The sequence below is a fragment of the Salmo salar genome, chromosome ssa29 (assembly GCF_905237065.1).
Source record: "Salmo salar chromosome ssa29, Ssal_v3.1, whole genome shotgun sequence".
NCBI classification, from domain to species: Eukaryota; Metazoa; Chordata; class Actinopteri; order Salmoniformes; family Salmonidae; genus Salmo; species Salmo salar.
The window spans coordinates 25,463,881-25,481,543 of NC_059470.1; the positions used below are offsets into that span (position 1 = coordinate 25,463,881).

Here is a 17,663-nt window from a genome sequence, read left to right on the forward strand (position 1 = left end):
GAAATGTATCTTGAAGTGATTGAGAATTGGAGAAACACTTTCATTGGTTTTATTCATGAATTTGATTCTAGGTTTGTCAAATGTGGATGACATTTCCCTTCACACAATCCCTGTTTGAGTTAGGGATTTACATCAAGTATTACTGACAGTTGTCCATGTTCCCTTATACTCCCACCATTCAAAGCGTATTTTTCCTGCTCTGTCTTCACTTTAACCAGTTCCACTGATGGTAAACACATTTTCTGTGGTTTAAAAAGAGGGCTACAGTCAGCTGGTGATGGAGTAGCATTACCTCACAGAATGAAAACGGGCTTGTCATGGATCTGGAATACACACAGATTGGAACTAAACATTCTCCTGCCCAGCAATGGATAAAATGACTGGTAGAGTCTCCCTGTTTTACAGCAATGAGCATAGTATTAAGACTCACCATATTGTAGATTAGTGTAAGTTTGGTCCACTCTGCATAGTGAGGTACAGAACTAGTCCCAGTGCAACTCATTAAATCAACCATGGATGCTTTGACAATTGGTATTAACTAGAAATAAATTAAACCGACTAGGATGCAATTTACAAAAATAATAAATTGCCTAATTAAATAAGTGATCCATCTTCTGCCCCAAGTAAGAAGTAGACAGCAAAGACCCAGTGGGGCAAAAATAAATACAACTGCCTTGAAAAGGGCATGCAAAATGGGTAAGCCTTTGTCGCTGTGCATTTAGATTCAATCCCATAAATCCCCTTTAATACACATAGTTGAGAGGAATGTATGGATTCTGTAGTGTTACAGCCTATATCCAGAACACACACTTTGGAATTTAGTTGTGGTACAGAAATCTACATTAAAAGAAAATCTGACAACCAATCTTGGACTGTCCTAATTTAAGATCAAAGACTTTGAAACTGGCATCAATTTAACAAAAATAGCACATTTAAATGAAACAAAAGTAAAAAATGTTTTACATGGTACACCTGAAAAATGTATACTGAAGAAGACTGAGGCACTGCAATACTGTTGGTGAGTAGGAATGGAGAGCAGATTGATTGCATATCTAGTCAGAGACAGCTGACAAACAGATTGATAAGGCACTTGAGTGTCCATGGGTGTCTGGAGGTCCAGAACTCAGACCATCTCTGTGGGTGCTCAGAGGAGCTTTCTCTGGCCAGTAGACTTCAACATGTGCTGCCCAAACTACAGGTCAGGTAAAAGAGAGACAGGAGCAAATTAGTTTCCAAACTCGCATCAAATATTCGATCAGATCGCTTTATAAAATTTAAGATTTTAGTCATGCTTGCACTTCTCTTACCAAGGGTGTGTCTGGGTGTAGTTTCACTACAGGGGCTGGGGTTTTCAACCGGTGCTGCCTTACCTAGAGGCCAGAGAAAGTTAAGCAAATGACAACCCAGACACACAACAGCCAGAAATTCATAGATCTAAGGTTTTACACATCTTTGTTGTTGCTGAACAAACACCGTGTAGTTTGAAACTATAAGGCCCAAACTGGGGATTCGTGGTTGATGTAATAGACTAATGTAGTATCAGTGTTGCTCTTACCAGGGGAACCTCCACTTTGTCGGTCTTGGGGAATTCAGAACAGAAAGGTTTCAGTTCAGAGGCTGGGAAGTCAAACTCCTTGTCCTCATTGCTGTTGTGGCGATAGCGATGGGCAAACTTGCGTTTCAAGGCATTAGCGATGAGAGACGCAGCATCTGTGGCCACACTAGGCTTGGCTTGGCTCTCCTCTGGCCGGCTGGACAATACACAGGAAGTAAGGAAAATCTGTTTTAGCTGGAAATTAGTCAAGTTTTCAGTTAGTAAAACAAAGTTGTGCCCATCTTCTGTAATGTAGAAGTCAGATGAACATGGTGCCCACCTCTTAGCGGGGCGCAGCTTGACTTTGCCGATGTCTTTAAGCACATCCAGCATGTTGGGGACCTCTGCCTGCTTGGGCCTCTGGTTCAGCAGTGTCTGGCTGTCTGTCTTCTTCCCACGGCGCTCCTGGATGAGGTCAATGACCGAGAAGCTCCGCTGGAATCCCATGAGTGGGGGTGGAGGAGGGGGAGGTGGAGGTGGAGGGGCGCAGGGTGGTGGAGGGCGACCTGGGGCAGGAGGACCACCTGGTGCTGAGGTGAAGGAGAGAGCTTGGTGAGACATGTATAGCAATTATGCCATGAAAAGCTTCCATCTTCAGGCAGATGGGTCATTAGAGGAACATGTAGAAGTACTGTATCTTACCCAGCAATTTTTATTTAACTAGGCAAGTCAGTTAAGAACAAATTCTTATTTACAATGACGGCCAAACCCCAACGACACTGGGACAATTGCGCGCCGCCCAATTACGGCCGGTTGTGAAACAGCCTGGAATCGAACTAGGGTCTGTAGTGACACCTCTAGCACTGAGATGCAGTGCCTTAGACCACTATGAGTTGTTTGAACTTTGTGTGTTTGTTTTGAGGATTCTTCTTTACCCTTTGTGTGCGCGCGCATGTGTGTGTGTTCCTGGGTTCTCTGTTCCATACCTGGTGTCTCTGCGTTCTGCTCCTGGGTCAGTACTATCTGTGCGATCTGGGCTCTGAGTTTGGCCAGCTCCGTCTCCAGAGCACTGATCTTCTGGATGGCCTCATCGTTGCTGCGGGTCTGACCCTGGGGCTCTGGCTCGGCCTGGTGCAGGCTGGGTAATGATCTACGTCTGGGTAAAGGTTGTTGTTTGGGCTGAGGCGGGTGAGAACGGAACATGAGCCCTGACGGTGCTTCTGACCTGAATGGGACCAATGGTAAACAAGCACCATATTAGAAGAGGGGAAGATGTTATAGTTAACACATGAGCAAAGGAACTGCCTAATGAGCACAGTGTGGGTCAATAAACAGTAGCTTTCTAAGGGCAGCATCACAGCTTGAGAATGTCTGGTCGTTCCGCGGCCCACTCTGCTCTTCTTACCTCGGTCTCCCAAATCCAAACCAGTCATTTTCAGCTTCCTCCTCTTCCCTGTCCATCCAGACGACATCAGCCAAAGAGGCCACCAGTCCATTCTGTCTCCCAGCACTGTTCAGGACACTACGGTCTTCAGCGTAAGGATTGAGCTGAGACACAGGGCAGCCATATTAAACAATACACCTAAACATTCTCCTTACATACCAGAGGATTGGGTCAACAACAAAAAACTCAACTGTAAAACACGGTCCTGTTTAGCCACACGTGTGCCATTCTCATCTTATGACTCAAACTGCATTCACACTACTTGGAAATGTATTCTGACAGACATTTGATTGGCTTTGGTTGACTAAGAAACAGAGAGCATGCAGGGTACAAGACGGCAACAAGGCCGATCCCTATGCTGTCTATCAATAGCCTGTCAAGGCAGATTCTTATGCTGTCTATCAATAGCCTGTCAAGGCAGATTCTTATGCTGTCTATCAATAGCCTGTCAAGGCAGATTCTTATGCTGTCTATCAATAGCCTGTCAAGGCAGATTCTTATGCTGTCTATCAATAGCCTGTCAAGGCAGACTCTTATGCTGTCTATCAATAGCCTGTCAAGGCAGATTCTTATGCTGTCTATCAATAGCCTGTCAAGGCAGACTCTTATGCTGTCTATCAATAGCCTGTCAAGGCAGACTCTTATGCTGTCTATCAATAGCCTGTCAAGGCAGACTCTTATGCTGTCTATCAATAGCCTGTCAAGGCAGATTCTTATGCTGTCTATCAATAGCCTGTCAAGGCAGATTCTTATGCTGTCTATCAATAGCCTGTCAAGGCAGACTCTTATGCGGTCTCTTAACTCAGCATAGGAAAGGTAAGAAAACAGAAGAAATAAGGACAGTGGAAACATTTCAGCGGACAGTCCTAATAAGAGGACGTAATAAGAGCATGTATGCTACCAGAAATGTCAGCAGCACAAGGTTACTGTTACAGGTTTCCAGGTGAACTGACCTAAAGCAGACATAATGCATTCCTCACAGGAAGGAAGGACAGCTAAAGAGAGGGAGAGAGAAAACAGTGTTGAAAAGACAGAAAAACAGAATCTAAAGATTGAGAACAGGGAACTAACATGACTACCTGCGACTAACGCACATTTAACAGACTTATGTTCAATCTAAACATTCAAAAGGCCCCGTAATATGTTTTCACCAAATTGGAGCAAATAGCAAAAACAAAAAACTCTTTGGTCCTTTAAAAACCTTATGAATGTAAAATAGTATACTATAACTTGGAAAATAAATAGGACTCAGAATGAGAACATATTGATGTTTCCAACATTAGGGCTGTTTTTCTAAAGAAGTTAAATCCGGTTTGTGTTTCATTTCTTTTGCCATGAAACTAATGAGTATCGCGATACTGGCATCGTCCCAGTCCTACTAATAATCCCAAGTAGGTTCATGTTTTCCATTCTGTTTAGAGTTGGAGCATCAAAACAGATGAACAAGCAGGAAAAGACTCTTGATGAGAGTGACTTGACCATTAAATCAGAATACATCAGGCCAGAACGCTAAGAACACATGACACTTGAGCACAAGGCTTAGAGGGAGAGAACAGAAAAAGGCAGAGGACAGATAGTCACTGTAGCAAGTGCTGACTAACAGTGATAGATACTGAAACATCACACACAGATCATACTCTGTCAAAGTATGGCAGCAGACCGTCTACAAAGAATATTATCACTTTTAGTTCTATAACATGTCATAGATCATTGGAGACTTCCGACATAGTATGCCTGCCTTCTCTGTCGCAGATACAGTCTTACCTGAAAATGGACCCTGGGGCATGGTTTAAGGGGAAGATTGGTGGCTATTCTTCTCACAATACTCCTTGATGACCCATACGCCTTGCCTGAAAAGCCAAAGGCCTGCCAAAAATAAACACATAGGCTTATGGTTACGTACTACAACCAAGATAATGGGTACGTCACAATTAAATCCTGCCTTAAAGACAGTATAGTGAAAGAGCCACGAGGACAAGATGTACAACGTGGAGACTTTAGTGATCCACAAATAACATACAGTTGAAGTGGGAAGTTCACATACACTTAGGTTGGCGTCATTAAAACTATTTTTTTCAACCACTCCACAAATTTCTTGTTAACTATAGTTTTGGCAAGTCGGTTAGGACATCTACACAAGTAATTTTTCCAACAACTTTTTACAGACAGATTATTTCCCTTATAATTCACTGCATCACAATTCCAGTGGGTTAGAAGTTTACATACACTAAGTTGACTGTGCCTTTAAACAGGTTGGAAAAATCCAGAAAAAGATCATGGCTTTAGAAACTTCTGATAGGCCAATTGACATAATTTGAATCAATTGGAGGTGTACCTGTGGATGTATTTCAATGCCTACCTTCAAACACAGTGCCTCGGTTTGATATCATGGTAAAATCAAAAGAAATCAACCAAGACCTCAGAAACAAATTGTAGACCTCCACAAGTCTGGTTCATCCTTAGGAGCCATTTCCAAATCCCTGAAGGTACCACGTTCATCTGGACAAACAATAGTACGCAAGTATAAACACCATGGGACCACGCAGCCGTCATACCGCTCAGGAAGGAGACGCGTTCTGTCTCCTAGAGATGAACGTACTTTGGTGCGAAAAGTGCAAATCAATCCCAGAACAACAGCAAAGGACCTTGTGAAGATGTTGGAGGAAACGGGTACAAACGTATCTATATCCACAGTAAAACAAGTCCTATATCGACATAACCTGAAAGGCCGCTCAGCAAGGAAGAAGCCACTGCTCCAAAACTACCATAAAAAAAGCCAGACTACGGTTTACAACTGCACATGGGGACAAAGATTGTACTTTTTGGAGAAATGTCCTCTGGTCTGATGAAACAAAAATAGAACGGTTTGTCCATAATGACCATTGTTATGTTTGGAGGAAAAAGGGAGAGGCTTGCAAGCCGAAGAACACCATCTCAACCGTGAAGCACGGGGGTGGCAGCATCATGTTGTGGGGGTGCTTTGCTGTAGGAGGGACTGGTGCACTTCACAAAATAGATGGCATCATGAGGAAGTAAAATTATGTGGATATATTGAAGCAACATCAAGACAGTCAGGAAGTTAAAGCTAGGTTGCAAATGGGTCTTCCAAATGGACAATGACCCCAAGCATACTTCCAAAGTTGTGGCAAAATGGCTTAAGGACAACAAAGTCAAGGTATTGGAGTGGCCATCACAAAGCCCTGACCTCAATCCCATAGAACATTTGTGGGCAGAACTGAAAAAGTGTGCGCGAGCAAGGAGGCCTACAAACCTGACTCAGTTACACCAGCTCTGTCAGGAGGAATGGGCCAAAATTCACCCAACTTATTGTGGGAAGCTTGTGGAAGGCTACCAGAAACATTTGACCCCAGTTAAACAATTTAAAGGCAATGCTATCAAATACTAATTGAGTGTATGTAAACTTCTGACCCACTGGGAATGTGATGAAAGAAATACAAGCTGAAATAAATAATTCTCTACTATTATTCTGACATTTCACATTCTTAAAATAAAGTGGAGATCCTAACTGACCTAAGACAGGGAATTATTACTAGGATTAAATGTCATGAATTGTGAAAAACTGAGTTTAAATGTATTTGGCTAAGGTCTATGTAAACTTCCGACTTCAACTTCACGCATGACTAAGTTGGTTTGGATAAAAGAATCTGCTAAATGGCATATATTATTATTTTGATCTCAAGAAGCTTTAACTTTGTCTTTAGCCCCATGCTGCTTATGAGTATACTGTAAAAATAAAAACGTGAAAAAGTCTGATCGGTGACAGTTGAGATGACAGATATCTGGTCTGACCACGATAGGGCTGTGGCGGTCACGAAATTTCCTCAGATGGTGATTGTAAAGCAAATAACTGGTACTTGAGCGTTAATTAACAAACGCATTTAGCATCTCCTGGCTTCCACACATAGCCTACAAGCCACTGATGCAGACCTTTGGAACAGCTACATTTTAAAAAGTGATAAATCCATATAATATAGCCTACACCATCACAATAAATCCATTATTTTTTTTAGACAAGTCTAAAGAAACATGATATGAAGAAAATGTTGTCCATTTCAGAAGAACATACTCTTGAGTTGTCCTTATATGTTCGGGTCCTGATCTGGCTATGCCAAATGGCTGTGGGCTACACTAGTTCCTTTAGTAGACAAGATTTGCTTAGAATTCCATGGAATTATTTTCTAGAATGGAGATATAGGTATTCCTATATGCTTAATTTAGAGTTATTAATGTAACTTTAGTTGTTCTACAAACATTGGGCTATATGTTTTGATTTTTAATACATTGCAAGACTGCATGAAGCAACTAATGATGATTTGAAAAAAAGTCACTTGAAAGGCATAAGCTCTGCTTTGTTTTTTGCGCAGGCTGTACACACTACATCAGTCTCTCATTCACAATTTGACAAGCACTTGATAATAGCTTGAATTTCATGGCCGCATACCCTTTGTGTGGCTGTAATGTACACACAAAAAAATATCTATGCCTTTTGCAGCCAGTGGCTGTTAAGCTCCCTTCTCCCTGAGTGCTCCAAAATCACCTCTCACTCACATGGCTCTCCATCACGTCTCTTGACACATCTCCGGTTTGGAGCGAGCAGTCGCACTACGCTTCGCTCCACAGGTAATATTACACTTCACTACATTACAACGGCTTGATTTGTTTGATCTGAGCAATTCTTCTTAGCTAGCTAGCTACATAGCCGTCTTTGTATCAAAGATAATTGTGTAGTTTAGAGTAATTAGAGTAATTATCGAGGCTAGCTATCTTCGTCCTCCTAACGTAGTCAACACTGCTAGCTAGCTAGTCATCACTGCTAGCTAGCCAACTTCTACCGACTAGCAGCACTGTAGAAACTATTACATTACAACGTAACGACTTGACTTGTGTGGTGTTAGTGTTAGTTAGCCAGCTACATAGTTGTCTTTGCTGTCTCTGTATCTAAGATAATTGTGTAGTTTGAGTAATTATCGAGGTGAGCTAGCCAGCCGCGACGCCAGACTTAGTCAACACACCTAGTCATCATTAACCCACTGCTAGCTAGCCAACCGTTACCGACTAGCAGCGCTGTAGATACTAATACTTTACAACGGAACGATTTGACTAGTGCAGTGTTAGCTAGCAAGCTACTTAGTTGTCTTTGTCATAGCTTGATAATTGTGTAGTTTAGTAATTATCGAGGTTAGCTAGCCAGCCATCGAGGTTAGCTAGCCAGCTATTTCCGTCCCCCGCGACGCCATTTCTCCTAACCCAGCCAACTATTACCGACGAGCAGCATTGTAGAAACTAAATACATTACAAGGAACGTCTTGATTAGTGTTATGTTAGCTAGCTAGCTACAAAGTTGCTTTGTATCATGACAAGGTGTAGTACTGAAACTATCAAGGTTACCTAGCCAGCTACACGTTCAAAGTCAACAACGCAGCCACTGCTAGCTAGCCTACTCCACCAGCCAGCAGTACTGTATCATTTTCGTCATTTTAGTCAATAAGATTTTTGCAACGTAAGCTTAACTTCCTGAACATTCGAGACGTGTAGTCCACTTGTCATTCCAATCTCCTTTGCATTAGCGTAGCCTCTTCTGTAGCTTGTCTACTATGTGTCTGTCTATCCCTGTTCTCTCCCCTCTGCACAGGCCATACAAACGCTCCACACCGCGTGGCCGCTGCCACTCTAACCTGGTGGTCCCAGCGCGCACGACCCACGTGGAGTTCCAGGTCTCCGGCAGCCTCTGGAACTGCCGGTCTGCGGCCAACAAGGCTGAGTTCATCTCAGCCTATGCTACCCTCCAGTCCCTAGACTTCCTGGCGCTGACGGAAACATGGATTACCACAGATAACACTGCTACTCCTACTGCTCTCTCCTCGTCTGCCCACGTGTTCTCGCATACCCCTAGAGCATCGAGCCAGCGGGGTGGTGGCACTGGAATCCTCATCTCTCCCAAGTGGACATTCTCTCTTTCTCCCCTGACCCATCTGTCTATCTCCTCATTTGAATTCCATGCTGTCACAGTTACCAGCCCTTTCAAGCTTAACATCCTTATCATTTATCGCCCTCCAGGTTCCCTTGGAGAGTTCATCAATGAGCTTGACGCCTTGATAAGTTCCTTTCCTGAGGATGTCTCACCTCTCACAGTTCTGGGTGACTTTAACCTCCCCACGTCTACCTTTGACTCATTCCACTCTGCCTCCTTTCCACTCCTCTCCTCTTTTGACCTCACCCTCTCACCTTCCCCCCCTACTCACAAGGCAGGCAATACGCTTGACCTCATCTTTACTAGATGCTGTTCTTCCACTAATCTCATTGCAACTCTCCTCCAAGTCTCCGACCACTACCTTGTATCCTTTTCCCTCTCGCTCTCATCCAACACTTCTCACTCTGCCCCTACTCGGATGGTATTGCGCCGTCCCAACCTTCGCTCTCTCTCTCCCGCTACTCTCTCCTCTTCCATCCTATCATCTCTTCCCTCTGCTCAAACCTTCTCCAACCCATCTCCTGATTCTGCCTCCTCAACCCTCCTCTCCTCCCTCTCTCTCTGCATCCTTTGATTTCCTCTGTCCCCTATCCTCCAGGCCGGCTCGGTCCTCCCCTCCTGCTCCGTGGCTCGACGACTCACTGCGAGCTCACAGAACAGGGCTCCGGGCAGCCGAGCGGAAATGGAGGAAAACTCGCCTCCCTGCGGACCTGGCATCCTTTCACTCCCTCCTCTCTACATTTTCCTCTTCTGTCTCTGCTGCTAAAGCCACTTTCTACCACTCTAAACTCCAAGCATCTGCCTCTAACCCTAGGAAGCTCTTTGCTACCTTCTCCTCCCTCCTGAATCCTCCTCCCCCTCTGCGGATGACTTCGTCAACCATTTTGAAAAGAAGGTTGACGACATCCGATCCTCGTTTGCTAAGTCAAACGACACCGCTGGTCCTGCTCACACTGCCCTACCCTGTGCTTTGACCTCTTTCTCCCCTCTCTCTCCAGATGAAATCTCGCGTCGTGACGGCCGGCCGCCCAACAACCTGCCCACTTGACCCTATCCCCTCCTCTCTTCTCCAGACCATTTCCGGAGACCTTCTCCCCTACCTCACCTCGCTCATCAACTCATCCTTGACCGCTGGCTACGTCCCTTCCGTCTTCAAGAGAGCGAGAGTTGCACCCCTTCTGAAAAAACCTACACTCGATCCCTCCGAAGTCAACAACTACAGACCAGTATCCCTTCTTTCCTTTCTCTCCAAAACTCTTGAACGTGCCGTCCTTGGCCAGCTCTCTTGCTATCTCTCTCAGAATGACCTTCTTGATCCTAATCAGTCAGGTTTCAAGACTGGGCATTCAACTGAGACTGCTCTTCTCTGTGTCACGGAGGCTCTCCGCACTGCTAAAGCTAACTCTCTCTCCTCTCATCCTTCTAGACCTATCTGCTGCCTTTGATACTGTGAACCATCAGATCCTCCTCTCCACCCTCTCCGAGCTGGGCATCTCCGGCGCGGCCCACGCTTGGATTGCGTCCTACCTGACAGGTCGCTCCTACCAGGTGGCGTGGCGAGAATCTGTCTCCGCACCACGTGCTCTCACCACTGGTGTCCCCCAGGGCTCTGTTCTAGGCCCTCTCCTATTCTCGCTATACACCAAGTCACTTGGCTCTGTCATATCCTCACATGGTCTCTCATATCATTGCTATGCAGATGACACACAATTAATCTTCTCCTTTCCCCCTTCTGACAACCAGGTGGCGAATCGCATCTCTGCATGTCTGGCAGACATATCAGTGTGGATGACGGATCACCACCTCAAGCTGAACCTCGGCAAGACGGAGCTGCTCTTCCTCCCGGGGAAGGACTGCCCGTTCCATGATCTCGCCATCATGGTTGACAACTCCCTTGTGTCCTCCTCCCAGAGTGCTAAGAGCCTCGGCGTGACCCTGGACAACACCCTGTCGTTCTCCACTAACATCAAGGCGGTGACTCGATCCTGTAGGTTCATGCTCTACAACATTCGCAGAGTACGACCCTGCCTCACACAGGAAGCGGCGCAGGTCCTAATCCAGGCACTTGTCATCTCCCGTCTGGATTACTGCAACTTGTTGTTGGCTGGGCTCCCTGCCTGTGCCATTAAACCCCTACAACTCATCCAGAACGCCGCAGCCCGTCTGGTGTTCAACCTTCCCAAGTTCTCTCACGTCACCCCGCTCCTCCGCTCTCTCCACTGGCTTCCAGTCGAAGCTCGCATCCGCTACAAGACCATGGTGCTTGCCTACGGAGCTGTGAGGGGAACGGCACCTCCGTACCTTCAGGCTCTGATCAGGCCCTACACCCAAACAAGGGCACTGCGTTCATCCACCTCTGGCCTGCTCGCCTCCCTACCTCTGAGGAAGCACAGTTCCCGCTCAGCCCAGTCAAAACTGTTCGCTGCTCTGGCACCCCAATGGTGGAACAAGCTCCCTCACGACGCCAGGACAGCGGAGTCAATCACCACCTTCCGTAGACACCTGAAACCCCACCTCTTTAAGGAATACCTGGGATAGGATAAAGTAATCCTTCTAACCACCCCTTAAAAGATTTAGATGCACTATTGTAAAGTGGTTGTTCCACTGGATATTACAAGGTGAATGCACCAATTTGTAAGTCGCTCTGCATAAGAGCGTCTGCTAAATGACTTAAATGTAAATCACGTGATTGGGTCTTTCTCACAGGCTACAAAAGACAGACACAAATACATTGGGGACGCAACTGCACGCGTCCTAGGTGCATATTGAAGATATTGGAAGAACTGTCCACATTTATGTTTCGTCAGCCAACAAGATGAGTCGGCCTAACGAACAGCAAAAGCACTATCCTATGTCAATCTACTATCCCCCATAGTACAAAAGTTGACCTGCTCAATTCTGTGCGATAAAAAAATATTCCAAACATAGTCTGAGACAGTTGTGGGATGCAATAGAGCCCAAATTAATACAACCACTAGCATTAAAAAAAAAACGTTTTTATGCAATGTGGCTGACGCAACAGATCAGAACATTAATCTTAAAAATGTTGTTAAACCATTAGGCCATTTCTTCACATTATAAGCGCAGCAATGCGCACACGGTAGCGCACACATAAGCGCAAATGTTCCATTAGCGTAAAACACCATTATCAAATGTGACCGTAAATGTAATTATACATGTAATGTTTTTATTATAAAAAGGTGCATTTTGTTTTTTTATATTTGCCCCCCCTTTTCTCCCAAATTGTTTCTCTCGTCTCATCGCTCCAACTCCCCAACGGGCTCGGGGGGAGGTGGAGTCATGCGTCCTCCGAAACATGACCTGCCTAACCGGCACGCCACAAGGAGTCGCTAGAGAAGGATATGCCAAGTAAAGGCCCACCAGTCAAACCCTCCCCAACCCAATTGTGCGCCGTCCTATGGAGCGGTGTTGCAATCTACTGCAAAGATAGTAATACAGAACTCTGCAGGCTATCCAAGTCTGTACACAAACAATTCGAGCTTCTACTTCCAAAAATGTACCTTTCCAGAAACAAGTCTCACTGTTGCCGCTTGCTATAGACCACCCTCTGCCCCCAGCTGTGCCCTCGACACCATATGTGAATTGATTGCCCCCCATCCATCTTCTGAGCTCATGCTACTAGGTGACCTAAACTGGGACATGCTTAACACCCCGGCCATCCTACAGTCTAAGTTTGACGCCCTCAATCTCACACAAATGATCAATGAACCTACCAAGTACAACCCCAAATCCGTAAACACGGGCACCCTCATAGATATCATCCTAACTAACTCGCCCTCCAAATACATCTCTGCTGTTTTCAATCAAGATCTCAGCGATCACTGCCTCATTGTCTGCATCCGTAATGGGTCTGCGACCAAAACGACCACCCCTCATCACTGTCAAACGCTCCCTAAAACACTTCTGTGAGGAGGCCTTTCTAATCGACCTGGCCGGGGTATCCTGGAATGACATTGACCTCATCCCGTCAGTAGAGGATGCCTGGTTATTCTTTAAAAGTGCCTTCCTCACCATCTTAAATAAGCATGCCCCATTCAAAAAATGTAGAACTAGGAATAGATATAGTCCTTGGTTCACTCCAGACCTGTCTGCCCTTCACCAACACAAAAACATCCTGTGGCGTTCTGCATTAGCATCGAATAGCCCCCGTGATATGCAACTTTTCAGGGAAGTTAGGAACAAATATACACAGGCAGTTAGGAAAGCAAAGGCTAGCTTTTTCAAACAGAAATTTGCCTCCTGTAGTACAAACTCAAAAGTTCTGGGACACTAAAGTCCATGGAGAAAAAGAGCACCTCCTCCCAGCTGCCCACTGCTCTGAGGCTAGGAAACACCGTTACCACCGATAAATCCACTATAATTGAGAATTTGAACAAGCATTTCTCTACAGCTGGCCATGCTTTCCACCTGGCTACCCCTACCCCAGTCAACTGCCCGGAACCCTCCACAGCAACCCACCAAAGCCCCCACCATTTCTCCTTCACCCAAATCCAGATAGCTGATGTTCTGAAAGAGCGGCAAAATCTGGACCCCTACAAATCAGCCGGGCTAGACAATCTGGACCCTCTCTTTCTAAAATGATCTGCCGAAATTGTTGCAACCCTTATTACTAGCCTGTTCAGCCTCTCTTTCGTATCGTCTGAGATTCCCAAAGATTGGAAAGCTGCCGCGGTCATCCCCCCTCTTCAAAAGGGGGTGACACTCTAGACCCAAACTGCTACAGACCTACATCATCCTACCCTGTCTTTCTAAGGTCTTTGAAAGCCAAGTTACACAGATCACCGACCATTTCGAATCTCACCGTACCTTCTCCCCTATGCAATCTGGTTTCCAAGCTGGTCATGGGTGCATCTCAGCCACGCTCAAGGTCCTAAACGACATCATAACCCCCATCGATAAGAGACATTACTGTGCTGCCGTATTCATTGACCTGGCCAAGGCTTTCGACTCTGTCAATCACCACATTCTTATCGGCAGACTCGACAGCCTTGGTTTCTCAAATGATTGCCTCGCCTGGTTTACCAACTACTTCTCAGACAGAGTTCAGTGTGTCAAATCGGAGGGCCTGTTGTCCGGACCTCTGGCAGTCTCTGGGGGTGCCACAGGGTTCAATTCTCGGGCCGACTTTCTTCTCTGTATACATCAATGATGTCGCTCTTGCTGCTGGTGGTTCTCTGATCCACCTCTACGCAGACGACACCATTCTGTATACTTCTGGCCCCTCTTTGGACACTGTGTTAACTAACCTCCAGACGAGCTTCAATACCATACAACTCTCCTTCCGTGGCCTCCAACTGCTCTTAAATACAAGTAAAACTAAATGCATGCTATTCAATCGATCACTGCCCGCACCTGCCAGCCCGTCCAGCATCACTACTCTGGACGGCTCTGACTTAGAATACGTGGACAACTACAAATACCTAGGTGTCTGGTTAGACTGTAAACTCTCCTTCCAGACTCACATTAAGCATCTCCAATCCAAAATTAAATCTAGAATCGGCTTCCTATATCGCAACAAAGCATCCTTCACTCATGCTGCCAAACATTCCCTCGTAAAACTGACCATCCTACCGATCCTCGACTTCGGCGATGTCATCTATAAAATAGCCTCCAACACTCTACTCAACAAATTGGAGGCAGTCTATCACAGTGCCATCCGTTTTGTCACCAAAGCCCCATACACTACCCACCACTGCAACCTGTACGCTCTCGTTCGTTGGCACTCGCTTCATACTCGTCGCCAAACCCACTGGCTACAGGTTATCTACAAGCCTCTGCTAGGTAAAGCCCCACCTTATCTCAGCTCACTGGTCACCATAGCAGCACCCACTCGTAGCACGCACTCCAGCAGGTATATTTCACTGGTCACCCCCAAAGCCAATTCCTCCTTTGGTCGCCTTTCCTTCCAGTTCTCTGCTGCCAATGACTGGAACGAACTGCAAAAATCACTGAAGCTGAAATCTCCCTCAATAGCTTTAAGCATCAGCTGTCAGAGCAGCTCACAGATCACTGCACCTGTACATAGCCCATCTGTAAACAGCCCATCTATCTACCGCATCCCCTTACTGTATTTATTTTATTTATCTTGCTCCTTTGCACCCCAGTATCTCTACTTGAACATTCATCTTCTGCACATCTACCATTCCACTGTTTAATTGCTATATTGTAATTACTTCGCCACCATGGCCTATTTATTGCCTTATCTTACCTCATTTGCACTCACTGTATATAGACTTTTCTCCCTATTGTATTATTGACTGCATGTTTTGTTTATTCCATGTGTAACTCTGTGTTGTTGTATGTGTTGAATTGCTATGCTTTATCTTGGCCAGGTCGCAGTTGAAAATGAGAACTTTTTCTCAACTAGCCTACCTGGTTAAATAAAGGTGAGAAAAAAACAAAATGGGACTCAGCCACGGCCGGTTGTGGCACAGCCAGGGAAATGAACCCAGATCTGTAGTAACGCCTCTAGCACTGCATGCGATGCAGTGCCTTAGACCACTCCGCCACTCAGGAGACCCATAAAAGGTGCATTTTTATGGTGAAAATTATCTTCCCCAAACTTGAAACTCACACGCTGTTTATGTATGTCAGTTAGGCTCTACACCCTTTGTAAAGTGGATTAATGTGCATAATTTTAATAAGTTATTTGGCCACTTTATTTGTGATACAAACCTTATCAAACATATAGGCCTAAGGGTTTAGGCTACATGAGGTGTGCGACTAAGTCAAAAAATTGTTTTCGAAAAAAAGCCTGGTTTTTTTATACCCCGCATCATTTACAAGTGATAATATATAATTCATAAGTGATAGGCTAATATTGTCACCCATCAGACTATTCTTGATTTAATCTCGTCTTTACATAAACTAAACAATATATAATGTGTGAAATTAGTTTTGATTTAGAATGGACCATTATCATGCACCTGTCTCGAAACAGGGTCAGGGGGTAAAAATACATGTCATCTATGCACTTAAATAACAAATGGAGGACGCTTTTCCTGTGGTTCATTTTCATGCCAGCCAGGTAGGCTATACTCCTGTTCTAAATATAAGCAATGTGCATATTAGAAAACTTTAGAAATAAATATAGCAGGACTAGCCTATAGAAAGCTGATGGGACCCTCTTCTTTTTAATAGAGGCCATCACTCTGTTCTCACACACAATTGTATAGCCTATAGAAATGTTGCACAACATGAGCTCTCATGAAGTGTTTGATTAGATTTTCAAATACATTTGCATTGATGCCAGAGTGATTAGAGGGACAATAGAGAGCTGAGTACCAGGCAGTTAGCAAGTTCAGTAGGCTACTAATGACCAGCATCAGAGCTTGGAGAAACCTAACTACCATGACTAAACGCTCACGTGGAATTTGACTGCCTTCATGACCACTGGTGTGGCGGTAATACAGTCACCGCACCAGCCCTAACCATGACAGCAGTCTATTTTTTTTAAAGCACATACCAGGTTCTTTTCTATCCTCGTATTTTCTTGACTCATTCTATCGATGCGTTTCAGAGAGACAGTTGTAGAGTAGTCCGCAAAAAAGCATCTTCTCTGAGGTAGTCTGGGGAAACAAGAGGAAGACAAAACAGGGAAATACTTGTAGTTAGTTTGAGCAACAACACCAAGGCAGCAATATGTGGAGAAAACACAGGTCAGGGTTAGAGTCCGTTCCATATTCTTAGGAGTACTGACCCTCACAGATCATTAGACAGAGACTCAAGCTGTCATTACAGTCAAAGGTTTTCCCATGTGATAGATTTTTGCCTTCCTCCAGTTATTTTTTATTTGTTCATTTTAGCTTATCCTAGCATTCAATTTGACTTCTCTTTGTATTCATAGTGATGACAAGTTTTATACCTGCTTTTTAGGGCCCCCTGGCTTAAAGCTCTCAAAAGGCCCCCTGGTTGAGAATCAATGAAAATGTTGATTTGACGGTTCATATTCTTGTGTGGCTACTGCTTGTCTGCAACGGCTGACATGCAATAATGTACTCTACACATCATTGCATATGGACCAGTGCAGACTGTAGCTAGTTATTGTGTGTAGACAGACAACTTGCCAGCCTCCCTGACTAACGTTAGCAAATTGCTGCGTGTAAATAGCTAACGTAAATCCTAAACTGTCTGAAGTAGCGAGGGATGAAAGAGAGTAACTGTTATTGTTTTTCTGTAAATATATATTACATGCCAAACAACTTTTAGTAGTTAAGTATCTTGCCATAAACCTCTATTTCCATATGTAAGCAAGCATAGTGAATGGTTTGGGTACCTATAACACGTTAGTTAGCTAAGTTCGCCATGTTAGCTACCGGCTAAACTAACTAGCAGTAGCTAGCGAAACTGCTTCCTAACCAAGGCGTTGAGTGTTCAGTGGTGTACAGTTGGTTAACGAATCAAACAAAGGCTCACTGGGTTTTTAGTAGCAGCAAAGGCTAAATCATAGCTACGTTCTTAGATCGAATTTGATCAAATAAAAACTTACTAGTGTCCTTACGACAAGGTCCAATAACAGCTTTCTGTTCACCTCAAACAACCCTAAATGTCCACTTTTAAGTCCCCTTAGTCCTGGCAAAGTGAGTGGGCGGGAAAATGTTTATTTCTTGACGAATGGGTTGGTAGATTTTTTTTATAAATCAATGGGCATTGAGGAATCGTTTAGGTTGGGC

The 17,663-nt window shown here is 44.8% G+C and overlaps 1 protein-coding gene across 1 annotated transcript; it reads right to left on the reverse strand.

Annotated features, from left to right (window-relative positions):
- Positions 1 to 33: 33 nt before the first annotated feature.
- LOC106590396 (mitochondrial fission regulator 1) lies at positions 34 to 17,619 on the reverse strand. Its single transcript, XM_014181371.1, has 9 exons — positions 17,480 to 17,619; positions 16,457 to 16,559; positions 4,743 to 4,844; positions 2,940 to 3,082; positions 2,521 to 2,759; positions 1,875 to 2,124; positions 1,556 to 1,751; positions 1,308 to 1,370; positions 34 to 1,192 (listed from the first exon to the last, which is right to left on the reverse strand). Exons 2-9 carry the CDS (start codon positions 16,490 to 16,492, stop codon positions 1,145 to 1,147), a joined length of 1,077 nt encoding a protein of 358 aa, XP_014036846.1. The 5' UTR covers positions 16,493 to 16,559; positions 17,480 to 17,619; the 3' UTR covers positions 34 to 1,144.
- Positions 17,620 to 17,663: the final 44 nt, after the last annotated feature.